This window comes from Hoplias malabaricus, chromosome X2, assembly GCF_029633855.1.
Source record: "Hoplias malabaricus isolate fHopMal1 chromosome X2, fHopMal1.hap1, whole genome shotgun sequence".
Lineage (NCBI taxonomy): Eukaryota > Metazoa > Chordata > Actinopteri > Characiformes > Erythrinidae > Hoplias > Hoplias malabaricus.
In genome coordinates this window covers 30,158,723-30,181,840 of record NC_089819.1, presented here as the reverse complement: position 1 = coordinate 30,181,840, position 23,118 = coordinate 30,158,723, and the positions used below count along the sequence as shown (strand labels likewise).

The 23,118-nt window shown below is 40.4% G+C and overlaps 1 protein-coding gene across 5 annotated transcripts in view; it reads left to right on the top strand.

The window, feature by feature from the left end:
• Positions 1–23,118, top strand: part of LOC136676852 (ligand-dependent corepressor-like) — a 111,107-nt gene that overhangs the window by 69,645 nt on the left and 18,344 nt on the right. For 2 of the 5 annotated variants that reach the window (XM_066654116.1, XM_066654117.1), the window contains 2 exons: positions 5,026–5,144; positions 5,277–5,618. In XM_066654116.1, coding sequence (XP_066510213.1) covers positions 5,120–5,144; positions 5,277–5,618 — 367 coding nt within the window. In that variant the 5' untranslated portion in view covers positions 5,026–5,119. Of the gene's footprint in view, positions 1–1,165; positions 1,219–5,025; positions 5,145–5,276; positions 5,619–23,118 lie in introns of those variants that run through there. The other 3 variants (XM_066654118.1, XM_066654115.1, XM_066654114.1) reach the window with 3 other exon arrangements.

Here is a 23,118-nt window from a genome sequence, read left to right as displayed (position 1 = left end):
ACAGAGCTCTAACTAACTTATACACCACCTTGCCAAACCTGTTCAGACCCATACTTCTGTATGTTTGTTTACAGCCAAATAGCAAAGTGATCAAATTATACAATAATTACAATAATATCTCTCAAATAGATCTCCAAACTGGTGTACTTGCAGAAGGAGACAGATGCTTGCATGTGCACATGTCAGAATGTCAAAATGCAGAAATTGTATGTAGAACGTTATATAACGTTCATTTCCCCAATGCGCTATTGGCAAGTTGATAATATCAACACTAGCTTTCGGACTTATTTTAACGTAAGACAACAACTTAAATCTCCCGTTAGCAAATACAACCGATTCTAAGTAACTTTGAGTATCTTAATACTATCAGATCAATCACTTACGTTCATCACTGTTGTGTTGAGACAAGAACAGTAGATTTTAAGCTTGCTAGCAAGTTTAGTTGTTAAAGGATTCACTATGTAGTGGATATGATGAATGTGTATTAATTTCTAATAAGAAATTTTGACTTTTTGAAGATGTGATTTTAAATACCCAAGCTTTCGCTAGTTTTGAGAGACATCTCCAACAAAGATCGGAATGTAAGATTAGCATCCAGAGCAGGCTCGTAAAACCTCACTCCAGGACGTGTACGACCCAAGGTCCCAGGGTCAAGAGGAGAATCTCAGCAAAGTGCAGAGAGACAAACAGAGGCTCCAGATACTTGGGGCGTTATTTCAAGGCTAAAAGAGTAAAATGACCTGAGTTTTGGAAATGACTCTGCAGGCATAAGACTCATGGCTTTCTTAAACAGTCTTGGACCTTTAAAGCGTGGTCCAGATAGAAACTACTGATTAAGAAGAGCTATAGTTTAACCCTAGCAAAATTTCAACGCCACACCCAGAGCTCACTTCTGACCCTCCAAACGACGACAACGCCACGAAGAGGACTGCTGCACGCACCCTCAGAATGACCTTCTGAGATGTGGAAACCTGCACAGGAGAGACCTGCATGGACGTGTGTCTCTCTCTCTCTCTCTCACAAGGCAGCAGATCAGCGATGACGAAGAATCCCCACAGAGACCTTCAGAACACCACCAGCTCTGACGGCTGCGTCTGAAAGCCTCGGGAGAAAATGAACGCCCGCGGTTGCAACCTACAAGGCCTGCGTCTGCAATTCTCCAGGAAGTCGTGCCGGAAGGCACCGTCAGCGACATGCTCCCCGTTCATCTTCGGATACGTAAGGTCACATGGTTTCATGGGTTGGTACTGAAAGTTTGCTAGGATAAACAATAGCCTTTCTTAGAACTTAGGACAATAATCATCATAGAGAAATTCCCTCATATATTAATCTCCCTGTTCCCTCATATATCGCTGTAATCCATTTTATTATATGAATGTCTAATCAATATTCATTATTTGGTATTATTATTAATAAACCAGTTGTGTGATAAAACCAATCCTTAGTTATTTGTTTGTGTGTGCACCTTTCTTGTATGGAATTATAACTTCTACTTCAGATTCCATTTCAGAGTCAAGAACCCACGGCGGGTCAATGAGCATAATTAATTAATAATTAATAATAATTAATTGTTTCATTCTAGCTAATTTTGCTGTATAATATGTGAAGATGACCTATTTGTCTAAGTTAAAATTAAGACAGGTAAGGACACTACATATTAGTTAATGGCTCCCAAACATGGAGCTTAGCAAAATGAATTAAATAATTAATTATTAATAAAATAATAATTAATTATCATTGACCCCGCTATGTAGTGTAAATGCCACCGCAACATGTGCATACTATTTCCACTACAGCTAACGCTATAATTCCCAAATAACCTTGCATTTTCTTACTAAATATCCAGAATCAATCTGATTATAAAGACAGTAAACATTGTAAACATTATATATGTTATTAAGAGTGGCCAATTGGGGGGTCACGTGACGTGCCGAGGGAGATAGAGAAGAGAAGAGCTCACATTGCTTGGTTTATATTTTCCTGGTAATTACATAGTAGGCCGCTTGAGGGTTCACCGTGCTCTTAATACGTGGATTTTGCAAGATGTCAAAACAATCAAAAATTTCAGCTTGTGGTGATATAAATAGGCATCACTTTAGCCAGTAGCGAGCACCAACATCTGAATCGACAATAAAACGATATCGGCAATATCTATGCGGCCCTGAAGAACATTTCGGATATGACTGGTCTGGAAGAAATTAGACACACTACAGTGTCAGTGAAGTCTAAACTCTAAAAAGAGGCAGATAAAGAAGCACAAGCAAACCCACTGGCCACTAAACAGTCAACATGTTGAGGGAGAAGCTGGTAGACATGGAAAACAGCAGCCAGAGAAATGATCTCCGCTTCTTTGGAATCACAGAGGGAGCAGAGTGTATGAATAAGTTCATGGGGGATGTGATATCCGAGTTGATCAATACCACCAGCCAAAAGTTGGAAATAGAACGCGTGCACAGATGAGGAGGTCCATGTCCTGCTCCAGGGGATAACCTTAGACGGGTGATTGTGAGATTTTTGAGGTCGGGAGACAGAGACTACATGCTAATAACCACCAGAGAAAAAAGCAAGATGTGTTGGTCCAACAGTCGTGTTATGGTTTTTCCTGACTTTGCTAAGGCTGCACAAGTGAAACAGGAGCAATTCAAGGAATGTAAGAAGAGTTTTAAGTTGTTTATAATATGTGGGTTTTCACAGGGATTGGATTATGTGCATACTTATTGGAATAAAATGGGCGTATTTCAGTATATAGGGAAAAAAAGACTGGGGGGATACTGGATGTGCTCACACATGTATGTGGTAATAATGGCTTCACAAATGGTTAAGATGAGTCACGCCACTTGGAATGTTAAAGGGCTGGGGAACTATATAAAACGGAAGAAATTATTAACATTGGTGGGATGTAAGGAATATGACGTAGTGTTTCTTCAGGAGACACATTTATCCTCTGGAAAATCTCAAACGTTAAGTCGAGGCTGGGATGGCCAGGTATTTTATAGTGAAGGATCAAGCAAGAGAAGGGGAGTAGCAACACTTATGGATAAACAATTACAGTTAAAATGTCATAAACAAATAAAAGATGAGGAGGGAAGAATGCTTATTATTTTAGCAGATATACATGGACAACATACTATTCTTGTATATATGCTCACAATGGGGATGATCCCACCTTTTTTACAGATCTTGAGGGAAAAATATCAGCCTTGGGTACTCAAGATCTTATTATAGGAGGGAATTTTAATCTGGTGATGGATCCAGTGCTGGAGCAGTAGATTAGTTATATAAAACACAAAAGATATGCTAATGGTATAGCGAATATGTAAAAATGCAAGGCTTTATGGATATTTGGCTTCCATTAAATCCTTCAAGAAAAATATTCCTTTTCTTCACCAGTCCACAAAACGTGCTCGCGGAAAGATTTTTCATTTTTAATATCTAAGTCACTGATTTCTGCCATTTCTAATTGTGCTTGGTAGTATTTTGGTGTTTGATCATGCCTTGGTTACCTTAGAGCTGACTCTTCAAAAGTTGAGAAAACTATCCTATAGATGGCGCCTAAATTCCTCCCTTCTTCAAGAACCTTTGTTTAGAGAGGGTTTGAGCTCATTTATTCATTCATTTATTCGTTCATTATCTGTAACCGCTTATCCAATTCAGAGTCACGGTGGGTCCAGAGCCTACCTGGAATCATTGGGCGCAAGGCGAGAATACACCCTGGAGGGGGTGCCAGTCCTTCACAGGGCAACACAGACACACACACACACATTCACTCACACACTCACGGACACTTTTGAGTTGCCAATCCACCTACCAACGTGTGTTTTTTGGACTGTGGGAGGAGCACCTGGAGGAAACCCACGGGGAGAACACACAAACTCCTCACAGACAGTCACCCAGAGCGGGAATCAAACCCAAAACCTCCAGGTCCCTGGAGCTGTGTGACTGCGACACTACCTGCTGCGCCACCGTGCCACCCTGGTTTGAGGTCAAAGATGCAAAAAATATTAGCACTGGAAAATAAAATTAAACAATTAGAGTTGGAATTGGTGGGATAAATGTCATCGATAAGGCTTAGACATGTCTGAAGTACCAGGTTTTCTCTATTTAGAGCAAGACAAACGTATTTTGAGATGGGAGATAAAGCAGGGAGGTGGCTTTTTTGTACTTTTCCTTAGGTAGAGGTTCCTAAGGTACCTTTTTGGAGATACTTACAATTATGACATTTACTTAGGGGAAGGTTTGGCATTAACCAACATAGCCCACCACCTAATGAGATATTATGCAAAGTAATTCAGGTTTATGGTAGAGGTCATGAGGCCTCAGCATATTATTCCATGCTGGTAAAGAACCTAGCGTAATGGAACTGACTGGGGTATATGAATATGTATGTGATATCCTGGGTTGTCAAATCCTCTTATGTCCTAGGCTGTTTATATTAGGTGACTCCTCTGTCTTGAATATTCAGGACAAAGACTTAAAAAGTTGGATTCAAATCGGCTTAATGATTGGGAGACAAATTATATAAACAGTGGGATCACCTTCATTTCAGGATTGGGCTACAGAGCTGAGTAAAGTGGCAGCATATGAGAAATTGTCATATAGGATGATGGAGCAATTAGATATATATTGGCGGAAGTGGGGAATATATTTGGACTATCTACAGGATTTCTGAGGCTTCTGGAGTGGCGAGACTCGATTTAGTTTAGTTTTTCATTATTATTATTTTTTTTTTTATCTGCAAAAATATGTTGAGAACAATACATGGGTATTGTGTAAAAGTTATAAGCTTGCTGAAAAACAGATATGCCTTTTTTCTTTTCTATTGTATGCCCTAATATTCTGAATCCAGAGGGAAAGGGGGATTAAAGGAAATGAGTTATGATGTTGTTTCTTTGATATTTGTACATCTATACTTTGTAATTGGTATGAAAATGGAAAGTAATAAAACAGTCAATCATAAAAAGAGTGGCCAATTAAATATATTGAGCTTTGAAAAATAGGAATTAAAGTCTTACCGTGTTCTCTCAGGAAACATTGTCATATCATCCACAAATGTCTGCATGTAGAATGGTGAAATGGACACAAAGGGGAGCTCTAACATCTGACATCTAACATCAACTGAATGACGGGGCTTCCTGTGACTGTCTGTAAGAATTTTTAGATAATCGGTCTTGCTTTTTATTCACTTAAAAATGCCTTTTTTTTTTGTAATGAGGCAAGCCTTATGTGATCGTTATTATGCGGTAAAGTAGATCTCTCTACTTTGTCTCTTTCTTCAGCAGACCAGCCAAGCTTCTCAGATCCCCACATACCTCTAGTGGCACGGGAGATCATGCAGCGAATGATTCGACAGTTCGCTGTGGAATATACCTCAAAAACAAGTGCATCTCAGGATATACCTCACCCCCAGTCCCAGCTCAACGGCACCAAGGACCAAAGTCTGCAAAAAGCGCCCTCACCAGACCTGGCTGCCAACTCGCCCACCTGCCTCAGTACGAGCCCTGGCACCAGTGTTGCTGCCTCAGCACAGAACCCTGTCCTTAGCAAGCTTCTCATGGCTGACCAGGATTCTCCACTGGACCTAACTGTTAAAAAGCCAAATGTGGAATCCAGCAACCAAGGTAATGTTCCAAAGTCTTTAAAATTTTTACTTATTTAAAAAAAAAAAAAAAAAAAATATATATATATATATATATATATATATATAAATTAATTCTAAATTCCATTCAAGTTTTGATCATGATGTGTAATACTGTTCTCTCAGTTTCCTCGGGAGTATAGTCCAAGTTTTATGACATTCTCCAGCATTTCTCTAATGCATAAATGCATAAAAAACCCTGGATTTATTGAGCAAAGGGAATATAAGAAAAAAAAAACTTTGTTCTTCACACTTTGAAAAAACCTCTTAGTTTGGGCAAAATTACAAAGAATAGAGTCTTGATGTTTTTACTGGCGAAATTGATTATATTTTTTTATATATATACAGTGTGGGGGTGGTTTCATACACTGCTAATTTTGCTACATATTGTATGATTTTTAAATAATTATTTTGCATTTTATTACATGAAATAAGTATTCGATCACAAACCATCCAGCAATATGTTGGCGCAATTATTATAAAATGGAAGAAACACAAGATGACTTGATTTTCCTTAGTCTGGGGCTCCATGCAAGATCTCACCTCGTGGGGTAAGGGTGATTTTGAGAAAGTTCAGGAATCAACCCAGGACTACATGGGAGGACCTGGTCAATGACCTGAAGACATCTGGGACCACAATCTCAAAGATGAGAGTAACAAAGTATGCCGTCATGGATTAATATCTTGCAGGGCACGCAAGGTCCACTGCTCATGCTAGCAAATATCCAGGCCTGTTTGAAGTTTGCCAATGACCATCTGAATGATCCAGAGGAGGCATGGGAGAAGGTCATGTGGTCAGATGAGACCAAAATAGGGCTTTTTGGTAAACTCCACTCGCCGTGCTTGGCGGAAGAAAAAGGATGAGTATAACCCCAAGAACACCTTCCCAACCGTGAAGCATGAGGGTGGAAACATCATATTTTGGGAGTGCTTTTCTGCAGAGGGGACAGGACGACTGCACTGTATTGAAGGGAGGATTGATGGGGTCATGTATCACAAAAACCTCCTTCCCTCAGTAAGAGTGTTGAAGATGGGTCATGGCTGGGTCTTCCAGCATGACAATAACCCAAAACACCCAGTCGCTGAAACTAAGGAGTGGTTCTGTAAGAAGCATTTCAAGGTCCTGGAGTGGCCTAGCCGGTCTCCAGACCTGAACCCAATAGAACATTTTTGGAGGGAGCTGAAACTCAATGTTGCTGAGCGACAGACCTGAAACCTAAAAGATCTGGAGAAGATCTGCATGGAGGAGTGGGACAAAATCCCTGCTGCAGTGTGTGAAAACTTGTTCAAGAACTACAGGGAAACGTCTGACCTCTGTTTTCTGTACCAAATAAGTTCTGTTTTTCTATTGTATCAAATACTTATTTCATGCAATAAAATGCAAATTAATTATTTAAAAATCATTCAATGTGATTTTCTGGATTTTTTTAATCAGATTCTGTCTCTCATTGTTGAAGTGTAACTAAAATTAAAATTACAGACCTCTCCATTCTTTGTAAGTGGTAAAACTTGCAAAATTATCAGTGTATATATAAATTAATATATATAAATTTTGAATTTGATGCCTGCAACACTCAGTTTACTCAAAACCTTAGTTTTAACCGAATATTTAAGACATTGAGTTAATGTAAATTTAATCAAAGGTTATATGTGGTTTGTGCAGCAGTCTTTCAAGGAGGGGAAGCTCAATTTCGGCCTACATCATAAAATATGTTACCTTGTCATACCAACAAGGGGTCTTTTCCAGGGACTTGACTAGTGTCCTCTCAATGGCCAGCAGAGCTAGGCTGCTTAAACGGCCTTGGCCCATGTGAAGTGTGTCCGCCTGTGAGTGCTTTGTGACAGTGAAGGGGCTCAGCAGCACCCGCTGGACAGAAACTGCGATAGAAGTCAGAAAGAGTGATAGAAGTCAGTCTCCAAACACAAGCAGCTACAAAAAAAAACCCCACCAGAAATAGAAGCTTGATTTGTCGCTAACAAAGAAAATGCCACTAAGAGGATTAAGAAAGTCTCCGGTTCAACTCAGAACAGAATGAAAATGTAATGCTCCCACGGATCTCTACACCAAAGGATCGCTGATTCGCTCATTTCGCTGTCAATCAAAAAGGGATTCAGCCTCAGACAGATCATCCAATCATCATGCAGAAGCTGAGCGTCCAGGCCAGCCGAGGCCAGCCCACTGCCCCATAGACCCCCAGAGACGCTGATCGTCCGATGGGCGGGATAAAGCCCAGCATTTATCCAATGACTCGTCTTGTTTCGCTGCTTTGCTATTGAACTCTGTGGACACTGTTTAAAGCACTGTGAAGCTGCTAAACTAAATTAGTTTTAGTAAGCATTTTACAAATAAATTTAGTTCCACCAAATTAATCATAAACCGAAACATATAATAGTAGACAAATGAATACTTTGAGGAAAATCTACTCAAAAGGTAAACATGTGTCAAACTCAAACACTGCTGGTCAAGATACAATAAAAGTCATTTAATAAAAGTTTTAAAACGTTTATAATATAGACTGCCATCATTCCAAAATCATTATCATTTATTAACATCACAAGAACCTCTCCAATTAAATATATATATATTTAAGTTCTACGTGTAAACACAAGCCTTTCCCACACTGAACACTGTTTATACATGTCTTGAAGGAAAAAAATAAATTTATATATATATATATATATATATATATATATATATATATAAATAACACCGGCTGTGTTAAAAACTGGATATCACAGTGGAATTCTTATCCAATGTCAGGCTTGGTTGAGGTTATTAAAATAATTAATTTGTATAATTTAGTAATTGCCTTTATATACACCGACTAGCCACTTCATAACTAAAACCTAGTTTCTACACTTATTGGTCATTTGATTAGCTCCATTTACCATATATATTCAGTCCCTAATGTGCGTTCCCTCTACGCATGTATGACAGATAGCTAACACACAGAATCCAGAGAAAGTTGAACAAAGGGATGTTATTAAAGTGCTTTACTGAGTTACATGATTACATGACTACTCTCAACATAAAGTATATAAGAGTTTCAACTGGTTATAGATAGCTTCCACTTAGTCTAATGAACTGCATTTAGTTTATCTTAGCATTTTAGCTTTTACTACATGAACAACTGTTCCTTATATTTTGCTCCAAAATAATATATACAACATATGTATTTACATATTATAGAATCTATGAAATAATGAACATACAAGCATAGGCTTTCCAAGGCACAATAAAAGGAAAATGGAGAAGAACCTCTCTGTCTAACCACATGGAGAGATTTCTGACTACTGAAGACTTTTTCTTATTAGCGATTAACCTTAGAGTCACATGGTCTGAATTAAACAATAAGAAAGTAGCTGGAGTTAAATTATTTTACAACAAACCACCACAAGTTGGCGTTAGTAGACAAATGGAAGGACACAGTATATGTGCCATGACAATATAGGACAATATAGTCACAGAGCAGATATGATGTGCGTGGTGGATCATTCTCAACACTGCAGTGACACTGACGTGGTTTTGGTGTTTGCAGTGGTTCAAGTGGATCAGCAGTGCTGCTTGGGTTTTTAAAGCCCTCAGTTGTCACTGCTGGACTGAGAATAGCCCACCAACCAAAAACATTCAGCCAGCAGTATCCTGTGTCCACTGATGAAGGACTGGAGGATGAGCAACACAAACTGTGCTGCAGCAGATGAGCTGCTTCTTCTGTCCTTCTGTCTATAAGGTGGACCAATATAGCACTGCTGTCTAAGCAGAGAAACAGATGTACTACAGACTGTAATTATAAAATAACAAAGAGCTCCTGTATGGCAAGTTGTGATAATATAATGAACAATGGGTTCAGAAATAGGTGTTAATGAAGTTGCCTGTTGTTTATGTACAATGCTTAACATTCATCCAGATTTCACACTGTGAAATTTAAAGAACATTGCAATAAAATCCTGACAAAAAACAATTACAGAACTTTTTTAACAATGAAAAAGTTAAATCTATAACTATAACAATCAACTGCATTTTTAAAAGGCTGCAAACTGTTTTTATTAGGGCACTGCTGTCACTCATGTTAAGGTATGCTATTACCTAACCTGAAGCACATACACTGAGTGGCTTTAGGCTAAGTAATTATTTATTAGAGAATCTGTTGTATTTTATTACAGAAATCTCTTGTATCTGACGTGTCTAATCGAGTGGTCAGTGAATGAACACCTCTGGAGCGCTGCTGTGGCTGATCATTTTGTACAAGTAGAATGCATCAGAGGTGGGCAGTTACAAAGTAAATGTAATTTGTTACTGTACTTAAGTAGTATATTTCATATTTCTGTATTTACTGAAGAATTTCCATTTTGGGCAACTTTTTACTCTAACTCCACTACATTTAAAGTAAAATATCTTACATCTTACTTCACCACATTATGAGAATATATGTGTGAATAAAACCCTAACATGTCTGAACAAATCTCCCAGCTCTGCACAGTTCTCTGCATGGCACCGTTGCCAGGTGATGGACGGATATTCCTGGAGTGCTAAAACAAGTGAACCTAAAGTTTGCCGCCAAAAACCAAGTAATAAGAAAGTTACAATGCTGAAGTTGGCTTCTTGTTTGCCAGCTTCTTATTCGGATTTTCTTTTCCACCTTGGTGGAATGGTGCAGTAAATACATTTTAGCATATGAACATGACTTCTATACCATGGAAATATCACGTTTTTGGCTTAATTCATTAACCATTATCTCTGTATTTTTAAAGTGTCTCAAAAATCTGGCTCACTGAAGACACAGTACTAACAGATTATCAAAATCCTGAAGATTAAGAAATTTTACTGTGGGAATCTTTTGTATTGTTCCTATAAACATAGCATGCAATGTAAGTGTGTGGGGAAATTGCATATTTGACTTGATTTATTGAACAAAATTGCTTTTCAAAGTGTCATACAATTCTGAAAGGCTCATAGAAGATACAATATAACAGACTATCAAAATCTTGAAGATGAAGAAATATTACTGTGAATTTTTTTTGTAATGGCCCTGTAAACATAGTATGCTACAAAAGTGTGTGTCAGGAGTGTCCAAAGGGGAAGTCCAAAACAACAAAACCGAGCGTCAGGCAAAACGTCAGAAAAACTAAAAACGTATTTAAGAAACAAATGGCTCAGAATTGCAGAATTAGCTCCAACAACGGGCCTATTTTGCAACTATGAAGACAAAACATAGAGCTTAAAGGAACGCTTCACTGAGCTGTAGCAGGGAGAATAGAGCCTCTGCCAATGCTAATATTGGCTCAGCACTACAGAAAACACAATTTTGGAGGAGGGTAGGCACATTTTTTCCTGTGTGTTGCTGCTTCAAGTGTTTTTATTTCTGAGATGTCCTATTTTTCCTTTTTAGCATTCTGTGATGTCAAAACAAATGTCTAAGGAAATGTCTGGTGGTGAATTTGCTTCTGTCTGCAGTCTCTGTAGTGTGGAGGATTTTTTTTGGCCTCCTTATTTCAACTTGATCAATGTTCATCTGACTGCAGAGCAATCACAGCCATTGCAGTTTGCATCGATGCGATGCATAGTTAGTTATATTTCTGGAAAGGTGTGAGTCAGCGCTACGGTGTAGGGTTTGGTTCAATAAATCTACCCTACAATGTAGATTTAATGCACAATCATATATTGGGCTTAAAACTCAAGAGACAGCAACCTTTGTTGGTTTGGAGGGAAAACACCTTGGGCATATGTGACAGTTGATATAACATTCATTGTAATTAATCTTTGGCCGTTTCTGTTCTACTCATCAGTGTCAGACTAATTAATGACATTCTATTAAAAGACAGGTGAACTAAGAGTAACCCTATTGTCTTTTCCCCTATAATGCATTGATTAAGCATGAGTCCTGTTACAAAAATTATAACCGGACCATAATAAATCATTGTAGTATCACTTTTGAATACATAAGTACATTTGAAAGTAAATACTTTTGTACTTTTACTCAAGTGGAAATCTAAATCGAGGACTTCTACTTTTAGTGGAGTGGTAATTTAACTTGAGTGGGTAGTTTGTGTACTTTGTCTATTACTGCAATGCATAATAATGCACTGCTGTTAGGTCACTGTATTATGTGGTTGTTTTATAAAGTGTTTTGATAATTGAAGAACAGGGTAAAAGAAAAAAAATGGGCTAACAATAATACAGAAACAGTCTAACTGTAGAACTACAAAGTACACCTATATGACCAGGTGATAAAATGGAGTGTAGAATCAATTGGTGTCTTTAATGGCTTAGTGGATAGCACGTTTGCCTCCCAGCGCTGGGATCTTGGGTTCAAGTCCCATCTGGGTGGAGTTTCCATGTTCTCCCCGTGTCTGCATGGGCTTCCTCCCACAGTCCAAAAACATGGAGGGTAGGTGAATTGGCTTCTGTCTAATAACTGTCCTGCTGTGTGAGTGAATGAGTGTGTATGTGTGAGTGAATGTGTGTGCGCCCAGATATGGATTGGCACTCTGTCCTGGGTGAAATCCTAGTGCCCAATGCAGTCCTCCAGGTGGACGGTCGTTCCTGGTCGAGAGTACGCTGTGCGAATTTGGCTGCCGCTTCTCGCCAGTGTGTGGATTGAGCGTTCTGAGCAGTGTGGATTGTAAAGCGTCCTTGGGTATCTAGAAAGGCGTTATATAAGTGTAATGATACATCACATTGCTTAAAGTGTAGGCCTTGAAGAATTCGAAGCCATCCATGTGCAGGTAGATAGGGAGTGCACAAAGGACCGTAGTTCGTCTTACATTGACATCATTTTCTTCCTTGATTGAGAGAAGTTAGTTCTATTCATACATTTTCTATTGAGCAAAACAAAAAGCCCTTCATTGCAAGTTCACATTAAAATTGTGAACTTGTGCCTTCCCAACAATAATTCCAAAGTGTGCATATGCTTGTGTACAATATTAAAATCTGATTCAAGCTGGGTCAAAATCTGAGTAAAACCACGTATAGTGAAAGGTATATTTAGATGGGTCTATGCAATAATAGTTACGGATAATAGCATAAGCAATTTAGATATTTATAGTGGAGAGGTTTCAGTGCCTAGCCCAGACTTGGTAAATGTGTATCTGTTTTATAAACTAATATTAACCTTAATTTAACACTGCATATTTGTTAGATTTTTTTTTCTTTTTTTTACTCAGCTTAACCATTTGGTTGTGTGCTGCAACACTCAAACATCTGCACAAAATATCATCAACATTGCGCTAATGGCAGTTCCAGTTATCTCTTGAAACACCACTGCTCCTTTGCCTGTCTGCAATGCTTTCTGTCTGAACAACAAAGTCAGTCATGGTGTGTGTCTGTTGAGATCTGCATAGAACTGGTGGCGTAATTTCACAGGAACTCCACAAAGACCTGCAGACACACAAATACATATGTTTACAGAATAATTGTTTCAAGCATCTTACTGGCATGCTATATTACAAGAGATAAATAAGCTATAGTTATGGTTCCTAAAACAAATACATTAAAACATGTTGTTAGACTGAATTTGGGTGGGATTTCATAACAAATGCTTGAGGATGGACAGACTTAAAGAGAACAGACATTACCTGTGCCAGCTTATTGGAAGGCTTATTGGATTTTGCACAGTATCTTTAAGTCCGCATTAAGAAGGCTTATTGGTCTTAGTTTTTCACATTTGTTGCAGGGTTTACCAGGCTTGGGTAATAAAGTTATCAGCACTCCTCTTAATGTGGCAGGGAGAATCAGGTTCCAACCATGCCAAGTAGGTACTAAATGGTGACATGTAAACCATGCAGAGTGCTGATTGGCCAGAGCCATGTCAATCACCAGGAAATGCAGAGCTCATTCAAATCCAGCACAACCTCACCGCTTGTAAAATCTCTTAAGTTACAGCAGCTTTCACATTTTTTTAATTATCTGACTCACAGTGGCAGCTTGTAGCTTTACTTCGAGGTGTGTTGAGGAGGTTTATATGCTTCTTGGGCCAATGGCTAATGAAAATTTGCAGTGAAAGCCAAACATGCAACAAGTAAATCTGATCGGTGAGACCTTAGGCATGTTTAGTCCAAAAAATGAAAATCGCACGCGAATACACGATGAATAAAAAGCACCTAACTTTATTACTGTTGTTGTGGTTTTTAAAGCCAGTGATTTCTGAGAGACAGGTTTTTATGATGTCATCGGTTCCATTTCGCGGGTGAGTCCTGCTAGTGGAAAAGCGATAAGCTTTAAGCATGCAGAGCTGAGACATGTTGAGTCTTGGAGAGCCAGATAAACCAGGCAGAGATTTTCCAACTCTCAGTCCAACCAGGCCTCCAAGTGTTGTTCATCATGCCCAGTTTAAACTGCTGGCACTCAAGCACTTCACACCAAGGTGAATCTACTTCAATTAAGTTGAGCTATAGCCGATATTTTATAAGGCGATATTTTAACAAATTAGGAGTTTAATCCTGCAATGCTCAACAACACACCCTAAGCATGAAAGTGACCTCAGACCTCTGAGCCCTGAAGGTTATAGAACGAGTTTCAGGCCCAAACAGCCTAAGAAAGATGTGCACATGATTTGCCAAAGTACACAGTTTCTGAGATGGAGGACACCACTGGCTCCCACAGAGTGGTTACCTACTAACAATGGATGTGTTGCTACAAGAAGCTCCAGAAAGCCCTGGGCATCTGTGATGTCCTCTGCTTGCCCTCATCTTCAGGGATAAAGTAAGATCATGTGGTTTGTTTCATAACTCAGAGGTTGGGGTTGTGTGTTTCTGAGCTAAACTATAGGATTTAGGATTTAGGAAACCTTTAGGATTTTTTTCCAACATTATCTTTATTGGGTTTCAAAAAAGATTTCCAATAGTATACAGAAACAAGAATGCTCTCACATCAAAGGCAAAAAAATTATTGTCCATTTTCAATTTGTCTTTCCTTGTAAGTCAGGTATTTGAGATATCTTAGAGCAGCTTTTAATTGAAAGTACAGTGTATAAGAAAAAGGAGAGGAAAATAAAACACACACACACACAACCAGAACAACAAACTTTTCTCTATTTTATCAAAGACAGCCCAAGTAAATTCCCTATTTTGTATGGTGCAAAAAATAAAAACTCGAGTATACAATTGACACATAGTAAGGAAGTCCTGTATCCAAAGAGATCAGATTATTGTAGGACAAGATACTGCAGATGATCACTAGTAACTACGCCTCTTCCACCCCACTCCCCCCACCCCTCAGATCCACACTCTCTAAGTACTCCATAAAAGGACCCCAAATGTTCTGAAATAGTGATAGTTTTCCCTTTATTATGTAAGTTATCTTTTCCATAGGTAAAGTTGTGGAGAGTGCTATGACTCTTTTTGCAAGTAGTAAACATATATCCATGGCAGTGATTATTTTCCTGGACATACAATGACTGTCAGGGTATAGACCTAGAATGAACAGCTTGGGGGCAAGAGCTAATTTTATGCCTAGTATAGTCTCTAAGGCTTGTTTAATCTCTTTCCAGAATTGTTGAATTTTATTGCATTTCCAGACACAGTGAAAGAACGTTCCCTTTTCCTCTCCACATCTGATACACCAGTCGGGTATGGCACCATTATAGTTATTAAGCTTTTCTGGTGTAACATATGTTTTCATTAGCCAGTTATATTGCAGTACTTTGAGGCGTGTATTGGTAGTTTGTGTTTGTGCTTCAGCACATGCCTCTTCCCAGTCCTCAGAGGACAAATTCCCCTGTAGATCTTCCCTCCAGGCTTTAAGTTTCCATAAAGAAGACTCAGAAGATCCCTCTGCTAACAAGCTATATAATTTGGAAATAATTCCTTTTCCAAAGCAGTCTTTTTTATTTCACTTTCCAAAGGGGACAGAGGGGACTGACACACACTGATTTTGAGATGATGTGATAGAGTTTCTCATCTGTAGATATTTAAAATAATGTTTGCTTGAAATATCATAACTGGTGACCAGCTCTTCAAATGACATCAAAAACCCACCCTTTGATTCCATTAAATCTCCTATTGTCTTTAGACCTTTTTCAGCCCATTTCCTGACACCAGGGTCTGCCCTGCCAGGAGGGAAATAATTGTTGCCCCTTATTGGGCTGTAACCTGACAGAGAGGAGGATTTGCCTAAATACCTTTTAACTTGAAACCAAATTGAAATCATGTTTCTGACTATAGGGTTTTTTGTCTTTTTTTTTTTTTTTAATATTTTGGCTGTTGTTGAGTATATGTACTGAGGAAGGGGGACAGAACAATTTTCAAAATTCATCCAAGGTGGGACGGACTTATCCATAAATTAATACATCATGGTCCTCAATTGAGCTGCCCAATAGTACCAAAGTGGATTGGGGCACCTGAGGCTCTATCATATGGAAGGTACAGAAGAGATAAACATGGCCTCGGTCGCCTGTTATTCCACAAGAAACGTCAAAATATTCTTTAGGGATGGAAATAGGTTGGCAGGAGGTGGCAGTGAAATATTCTGAAATAAATGCAGAAATTTGGGCATTATATTTAATTTAAGGCCATAATTCTTGCTATAAGCGATAAAGGCATGTGGTTCCATCTATCTATAGAGGACGTAATTGAGTCTAGCATGGGGTTGACCCCGACAATGTCGTTTTTATACATGGTACTAACCTAATCCCCAAATATGTGAAAAACACTACCTTTTTGAGTTGGAAAGTATTCCCGGTTTTTTCTTTTGAGTTGAGTAACATTAATGAAGATTTATCTTTATTTACTTTATATCCTGATATCCTTCCAAATGTGTTTATTAGGTCTAACAAGGCTGGGATAGATTTTTCTATTTTTTCCAGGAAAAGAATGACATCATCAGCAAATAAAACAATTCTGTGTTCCTGTTGGCTTATTGTCAAACCAGTTATATTTTTATGAGACTGCAATGGCAAATTATTTTAAATGATTTAGATATAACTCCATTTGTTAATATTTCATCATAGTGCTCATTATATAGAAGTTTAACCCACCGACAGAAATTGTCCCACAGCCAAATCTTTTTAATATCTCAAATAAATAGGGCCATTCAACACTATCAGAGGCCTTTTCGGCATCCAATGATAGCAAAGCAGTGTCTGGTTTTTCTTCCATATTGTAAAGAATATCCATCACTTGTCTCGCATCATGAAATCCCTGTCTACCTATGATAAACCCATTCTGGTCACAAGAAATTATGTCAGGTAATATTTTCTCTAGTTGTCGAGCCAAGATTTTGCACAGTATCTTTAAGTCCGCATTAAGAAGGCTTATTGGCCTTAGTTTTTCACATTTGTTGCAGGGTTTACCAGGCTTGGGTAATAAAGTTATCAGCACTCCTCTTAATGTGGCAGGGAGAATCCCCTTTTCAAATGAGTCCAGATACATATGAAAGAGAGGGGGTAGCAATTTAACTTTAAATACTTTATAAAATTCTGTTGGCAGCCCATCTGGGCCTGGGGCTTTACTTGTTTTCAAGTGATCTATTGCTGTAGATATTTCCTCCTTAGTTATAGCTACACCAAGGTCTTCACTCGTTAATTCTGAGATATTGGTCATTTGAAGGGTATCTAAGAATAGGTTATGCACTTGTTCCTTATGTGTTATGTCTGAGCTATATATTTTTTCAAAAAAGACCTTAAGGGTTTCATTAATTTCAAGAGGGTCAGTAAGAGTCTGTCCCTCACTGTTTTCAAGTGAGGTAATGTTTTTTTTTTCGTTTTGCAGTTGTCGGAGGCGCCAGGCTAGTAGTTTCCCAGGCTTTCCCCCTTGGTCATAGAATGCCTGCTTAAGACGCAAAAGATGTGAAGCTGCTCTAGAGGCAGACAGGTCATTATACTGTGTTCTTAATAACAAAAGTTTTCGATGGAGGTTGGGGCATAGCGTTTGATAATATTCCCTCTCAAGTAATTCAATCTCTGCTGTGAACTCTTTTGTTTTTTTGATAAGTTTGTTTTGCCTTATAACTTGTAAAGCTAATTATCTGACCTCTTATATAGGCCTTAAAGGTTTCCCACCTTGAAGAGGGTGATGTTTCATCTTTATTTATTTAAAAAAAAAGTCAATTTGGTTATCTATGAAAGATATAAATTCTGAGTCTAGGAGCCATTTCTGTTTAAATCTCCACCTAGGAGGGTCTCTCCTCAGTCTTGGGTGTTCATATATTACTGAATTCAGTGCATGGTCAGATATTAATATGATATCGTATTGGCAGTCCTTAATTTTATGTCTCAAATTGCCAGAGATTAAAAAGTAGTCGATACGTGAATATGATTTATGTGTATTTGAATAACAGGAGTATTTTAGACCCTTGGGATTCATATCCCTCCAAATATCCATCAAATTAAGTTCCATCATAAAGTGTTGAATTGTTTGTCTGGATGGGAATGGTCAATACCTGAACTTCTATCTAATTCTGGGTTAATTGTGCAATTAAAAATCCCCTGCTATAATATAGCTACCAGACAGAGATGAGATTGCGAGGAAGAGATTCTGAAAAAACTTTGGGTCATCAGTGTTTGGAGCATAAATATTAATCAGATTTATTTTTTCTGTAATCAGTGTACCCTGTAGAATAATATACCTCCTAGTCTTGACACATGAAATGGTATGGATTTATGGATCAAGATCATAACTCCTCTTGCCTGAGAAGTAAAGGGTGCCGAATATATACGGCCCTGCCACCTCCTCCTAATCCTTGCCTCTTGACCAGACAAGAGGTGAGTTTCCTGAAATAGCTTAATATCGGCGTGTATAGATTTTACCCTAGTCATTATCTGTTTAACTTTTTTCAGTTTTTGTAATTTTCTGCAGTTCCAAGAAGACATTTTAATTCTTAACCCACCAGACATACTGTATAATATTGAATGGGCTTCCCAGTTCCTTCAAATTATTTACAGGCAAAGAAACTAAAAACACTTGGACGTTAAAAACTACATCCATAACAATGAACACTGAACAGTATACCCCTATTAACTAGAGCTCTGTTACCTACCCTCCTCCCCCCTAGTATACTGGTACCTGTCTAACAGCTAGAGGCTGCTCCACACAAAGGTGAGTATCAGCCGACTGTGCCTGAATACGTTTACCTTCTATCCCACCCCTGCTACGTAAGAAACTGCATTTAAAAATTTGTCTAATAATATTGGCTATAGGTTTCTGGACCAGCGTACCATCAATATATAAGGCTAATTAATTATTCATCCCTATCAATGCACTGCAGTATGATGATATCGTCATTGTCTCAACCAGGTCCCCTTTCTGCTTTCAGAGTGCTTAAAGTTCTCTGCTTCAGCTGGTTGGTTAAAGATGCAAGACGGACCATTATGTGTCACCAGCAGTTGTGCGGGAGGAATCATGTCGTATCGTAACCCCATGGCACGAAGTTGTTGTCTCACGCTGTCAAACTCTTTCTGTTTTTTGTGAAAACCGGTTGCGAGGTCCTCATAAAATCTCACTGGTTGGTTCTTGAAAAGAGTGTGTCCCTTTGTCCTGGTGGCTCTTATCATAGTCATTTTGTCCTTGTACTTTAAGAACTTCATAATAAAGGTCCTTAGTGCAGCGGCGTTTGATGTACTCTTCTGATCCACCCGATGCCCTCTCTCTAGTGTCAGGGAGGTGCGCAACGGTGCCAAGTTTAGAGTCTCCGGCAGCCATTTTTCCAGGAAGGCACACGCATCCTCTCCCTCCGCACCCTCGTGTAGATTAACCAATCTCAGGTTGGATCATCACGATCTGGCCTCCAAGTCCAGCACTTTCCCTTCATGATCTTTGTTTTTATTTCCAGGGCTTGAACCCTGGATTGCAAACTGGTGATGCTATCCTCTGCTGCCGATATCTGGACCTCCGCCTCACCGACCCGCTCGGTACACTCATTAACCTCTTTTTTCACATTCTCTATTGGTGACAGAATACCATCAAGTTTAGAAGAGAAGTCGGATTTCAAATTTGCAGTCGCAGCCAGTACTGCATCTGAGCCAGCTTCGCCCGTCTTTTCCTTCTTATTCGGCTCACAATTTTCCTCCTCCATTGCCTGGTCCGTGCTTGTGCTAGCTTCGCTATTGTCAATACTAGCTTCAGGGCTTATCTTAGAAGTAATGTTGGATAACTTCGACTGAGTCGGCTTACTAATATTTTTAACTTGACTTCCTTTGCGAGAGAGGCATCACAGCTGTCTTTAGACGTTAATCTCCCTCCTCCCTCATGTATTGCTGTAGTCAATTTCATTTCATGAATGTATAATCAATATTCAATATTTGATATTACATTTAATAAACAAGTTGTGTTGATAAAACTAATCCTTGATTATTTATTTGTGTGTGCACTATTCTTGTACAGAATTCATACTTTCTGCTTAGATTCAATTTCAGGGCCAAGAACCCTGAATCAACAATCACAGTAATAATAAATAGTTTACAGCGTTTAAAATGTTTGTCTTGTAAGTTGCAGTGTTTTTGTACATCTCCGTCGTGCATTCACGTCCCGGAACACTCATACAGCCATGAATCCCTGCTTGATGTCGGCAGAAGCTCGTGTTTGCAACTGAGCCCCGAACTCCGGCACCATTACCGACCCACAACGCTGCGTCTTGCCCACAATGGAAGCACCACAAGCGGAGTGAGAAGCTGCAGAAGAGGGGGAAACGCGGAGGTATCAGAGTGAGGCTAGCGGCTAGCCCACACAAGCCAGCCATCCCCACCATGATACTGGCCAATGTACGCACGTTGGATAATAAACTGGACTATATCCGCTTACTTCAGTCAACTCAGAAGACTGTGAGAGACTGTTGTGTTTGTGTTCACAGAAACTTGGCTCAACAACAGCATCCCGGACCACGCCGTTCAGCTCGAGTGGCTAACTTGCTCCCGGGCGGACCGAGTTCTCACTGAAGGTAAATCACGTGGCAGCGGGCTCTGTGTTTATATTAGCGATGCTTGGTGTCGTAACACTGTTGTGGTCTGCAAATACTGCTCACCGGTAGTGGAACTGATGATTATTAAGTGCTGACCGTTCTATCTACCAAGGGATTTTTAACAGCTGTGCTGTTAGCTGCTGTATATCTTCCCCCAAGCTCCACCAAGATCAGGAATGAGGCATTGAATGAACTGTACCAGCACATCATTGAGCAGCAGACAGCCCACCCGGATGCTTTTCTCATCCTGGCTGGGGATTTCAATCACGCAGACCCAAGGGCTGTGTTTTCTGGACTTTATAAACACATAGGCTTTCCAACACGGGGCAACAACATTCTGGACCAGGTCTTCACCACACGGAGAGGAGCTTACAAAGCCCTGCCCCTCCCCCACCTTGGCGCCTCTGATCACCTCACTATTATGTTAATGTCAGCTTCCAGACCACTGGTTAAAGTCATCAAACCAGTTCTAAAGCAGGTACGTGTGTGGCCGGATGGCTCATCAGAGGTACTTCAGGACTGTTTTAGCAACACAGACTGGAATGTGTTTAAAGTGGCTGCTACTTACAACAACTCCACAGATATTCAGGAGTACACAGAAACTGTCTCTGCTTACATCACCAAGTGCGTTGATGATGTAACTGTCCTCAAGACCATCACCATTCACGCCAATCAGAAGCCATGGCTGAGAGGTGAGGTCCAAAAGCTGCTGAAGGTTAGAAATGCTGCCTTCAAAGCTGGAGACCAGACAGGCCTGAAGACAGCTAGGGCCAACCTGTCCTGTGGCATCAGAAAGGCAAAAAGGCAGCACTCCAAGAGGATAGCCCAATCCTTTAGCGACAGCAGAGACACTCAGAGCCTGTGGCAGGAAATTCAGTCCATTACGGATTACAAACTCCCGCCACAGACCTGTGACAGCACCTCCTCTCTGCTGAACGACCTGAATGGGTTCTTTGCTCAGTTTGAGGCACTAAACCACACCCCGGCACATAAATCCACCCCCTTCCTGGAGACCAGGTGCTCACACTGTCCTCGGACAAGGTGAGGAGTGTAGTCAGCAGGATCAACGCTCGGAAAGCTCCTGGACCTGACAACATACCTGGTCGTGTGCTGAAGGACTGCACTGGCGAACTTGCAGAGGTGTATTCTGACATCTTCAACACCTCACTGAGTCAGGCTGTGGTCCCTGTATGCTTCAAAGCCACCACTATAATCCCTGTCCCAAAGAAGTCATCACCCTCCTGTTTCAACGACTAGTGCTTCGAGCTGCTAGTCATGCAACACATCAGCCCCCCCCCCCCCCCCCCCCCTCCCCCCTCTCCCTGGACCCCTACCAGTTTGCATATCGATCAAATTGTTCGATGGATGATGCTGTCTCCACTGCTCTTACTCATCTGGACAAGAAAGACATCTATGTCAGAATGCTTTTTATTGATTTCAGTTCTGCATTCAACACAATCACCCCCCAACAGCTCATTCAGAAACTGGACAGACTGGGACTGAACACATCACTGTGCAATTGGCTGCTTGACTTCCTGACTGGAAGACCACAGGCAGTATGGGTTGGCAGTAACCCGTCCAGCACCATCACTCTGAACACGGGGGCTCCACAAGGATGTGTGCTGAGCCCCCTTCTGTTCACACTGCTAACCCACGACTGCTCTCCATCACACACCTCAAACCTCTTCATCAAGTCTGAGGATGACACAACTGTGGTAGGCCTCATCAGCAACAACGGTGAGTCACATTACAGGAGCGAGGTGAGCCAGCTGGCCTCTTGGTGCAAACAAAACAATCTCTCTCTGAACACTGAGAAGACCAAGGAGATTGTTGTGGACTTCAGGAGAACCCACACACAACATGCCCCTCTATCCATCAACGGGGCTGCTGTGGAGAGGGTGAGCAGCACCAAGTTCCTGGATGTGCACGTCACAAAGGACCTCTCCTGGACCATCAACACAGCATCACTTGCCAAGAAGGCTCACCAAGGGCTCTACTTTCTCCGCAAGTTAAGAAGAGCAAGAGCTCCCACCCCCATCATGATCACCTTCTACAGTGGGGCCATCGAGAGTATCCTGACTAGCTCTTTCACTGCATGGTACGGGGCCTGCACAGCATCTTGCTGCAGAACCCTCCAGCGTATTGTGAAAACTGCTGAGAATATCATTGGTACCTCTCTCCCCTGCCTTCAGGACTTATACAGTTCCTGTCTCCTACGAAAAGCCCTCTGCTTGACAGGTGATCCCACCCACCCGCTACACAGCTTCTTCAGCCTGCTGCCATCAGGGCGGAGACTGCGTAGTCTCAGGGCTAGGACCAGCAGACTGAGGGATAGCTCCATCCATCAGGCTGTGAGAATGCTCAACTCTCTCCCTGCTCTCACCCCCCTCCCACTTTTGCCCCCCCCACACACTACTCAGCAACCTCATCAATTACCACCAATACCCAGCTGTGACTTTGAAAATCAGGCAGGCACTCAACCACTTTAACCAGCCTCCAGGCTTCATATCCCTATATTTGCACACCGGGTCTGTTCATATTGGTACTGTCACTTAAGCTCCTCATCAGACCTAACTGTGACTTTTTCAATAGG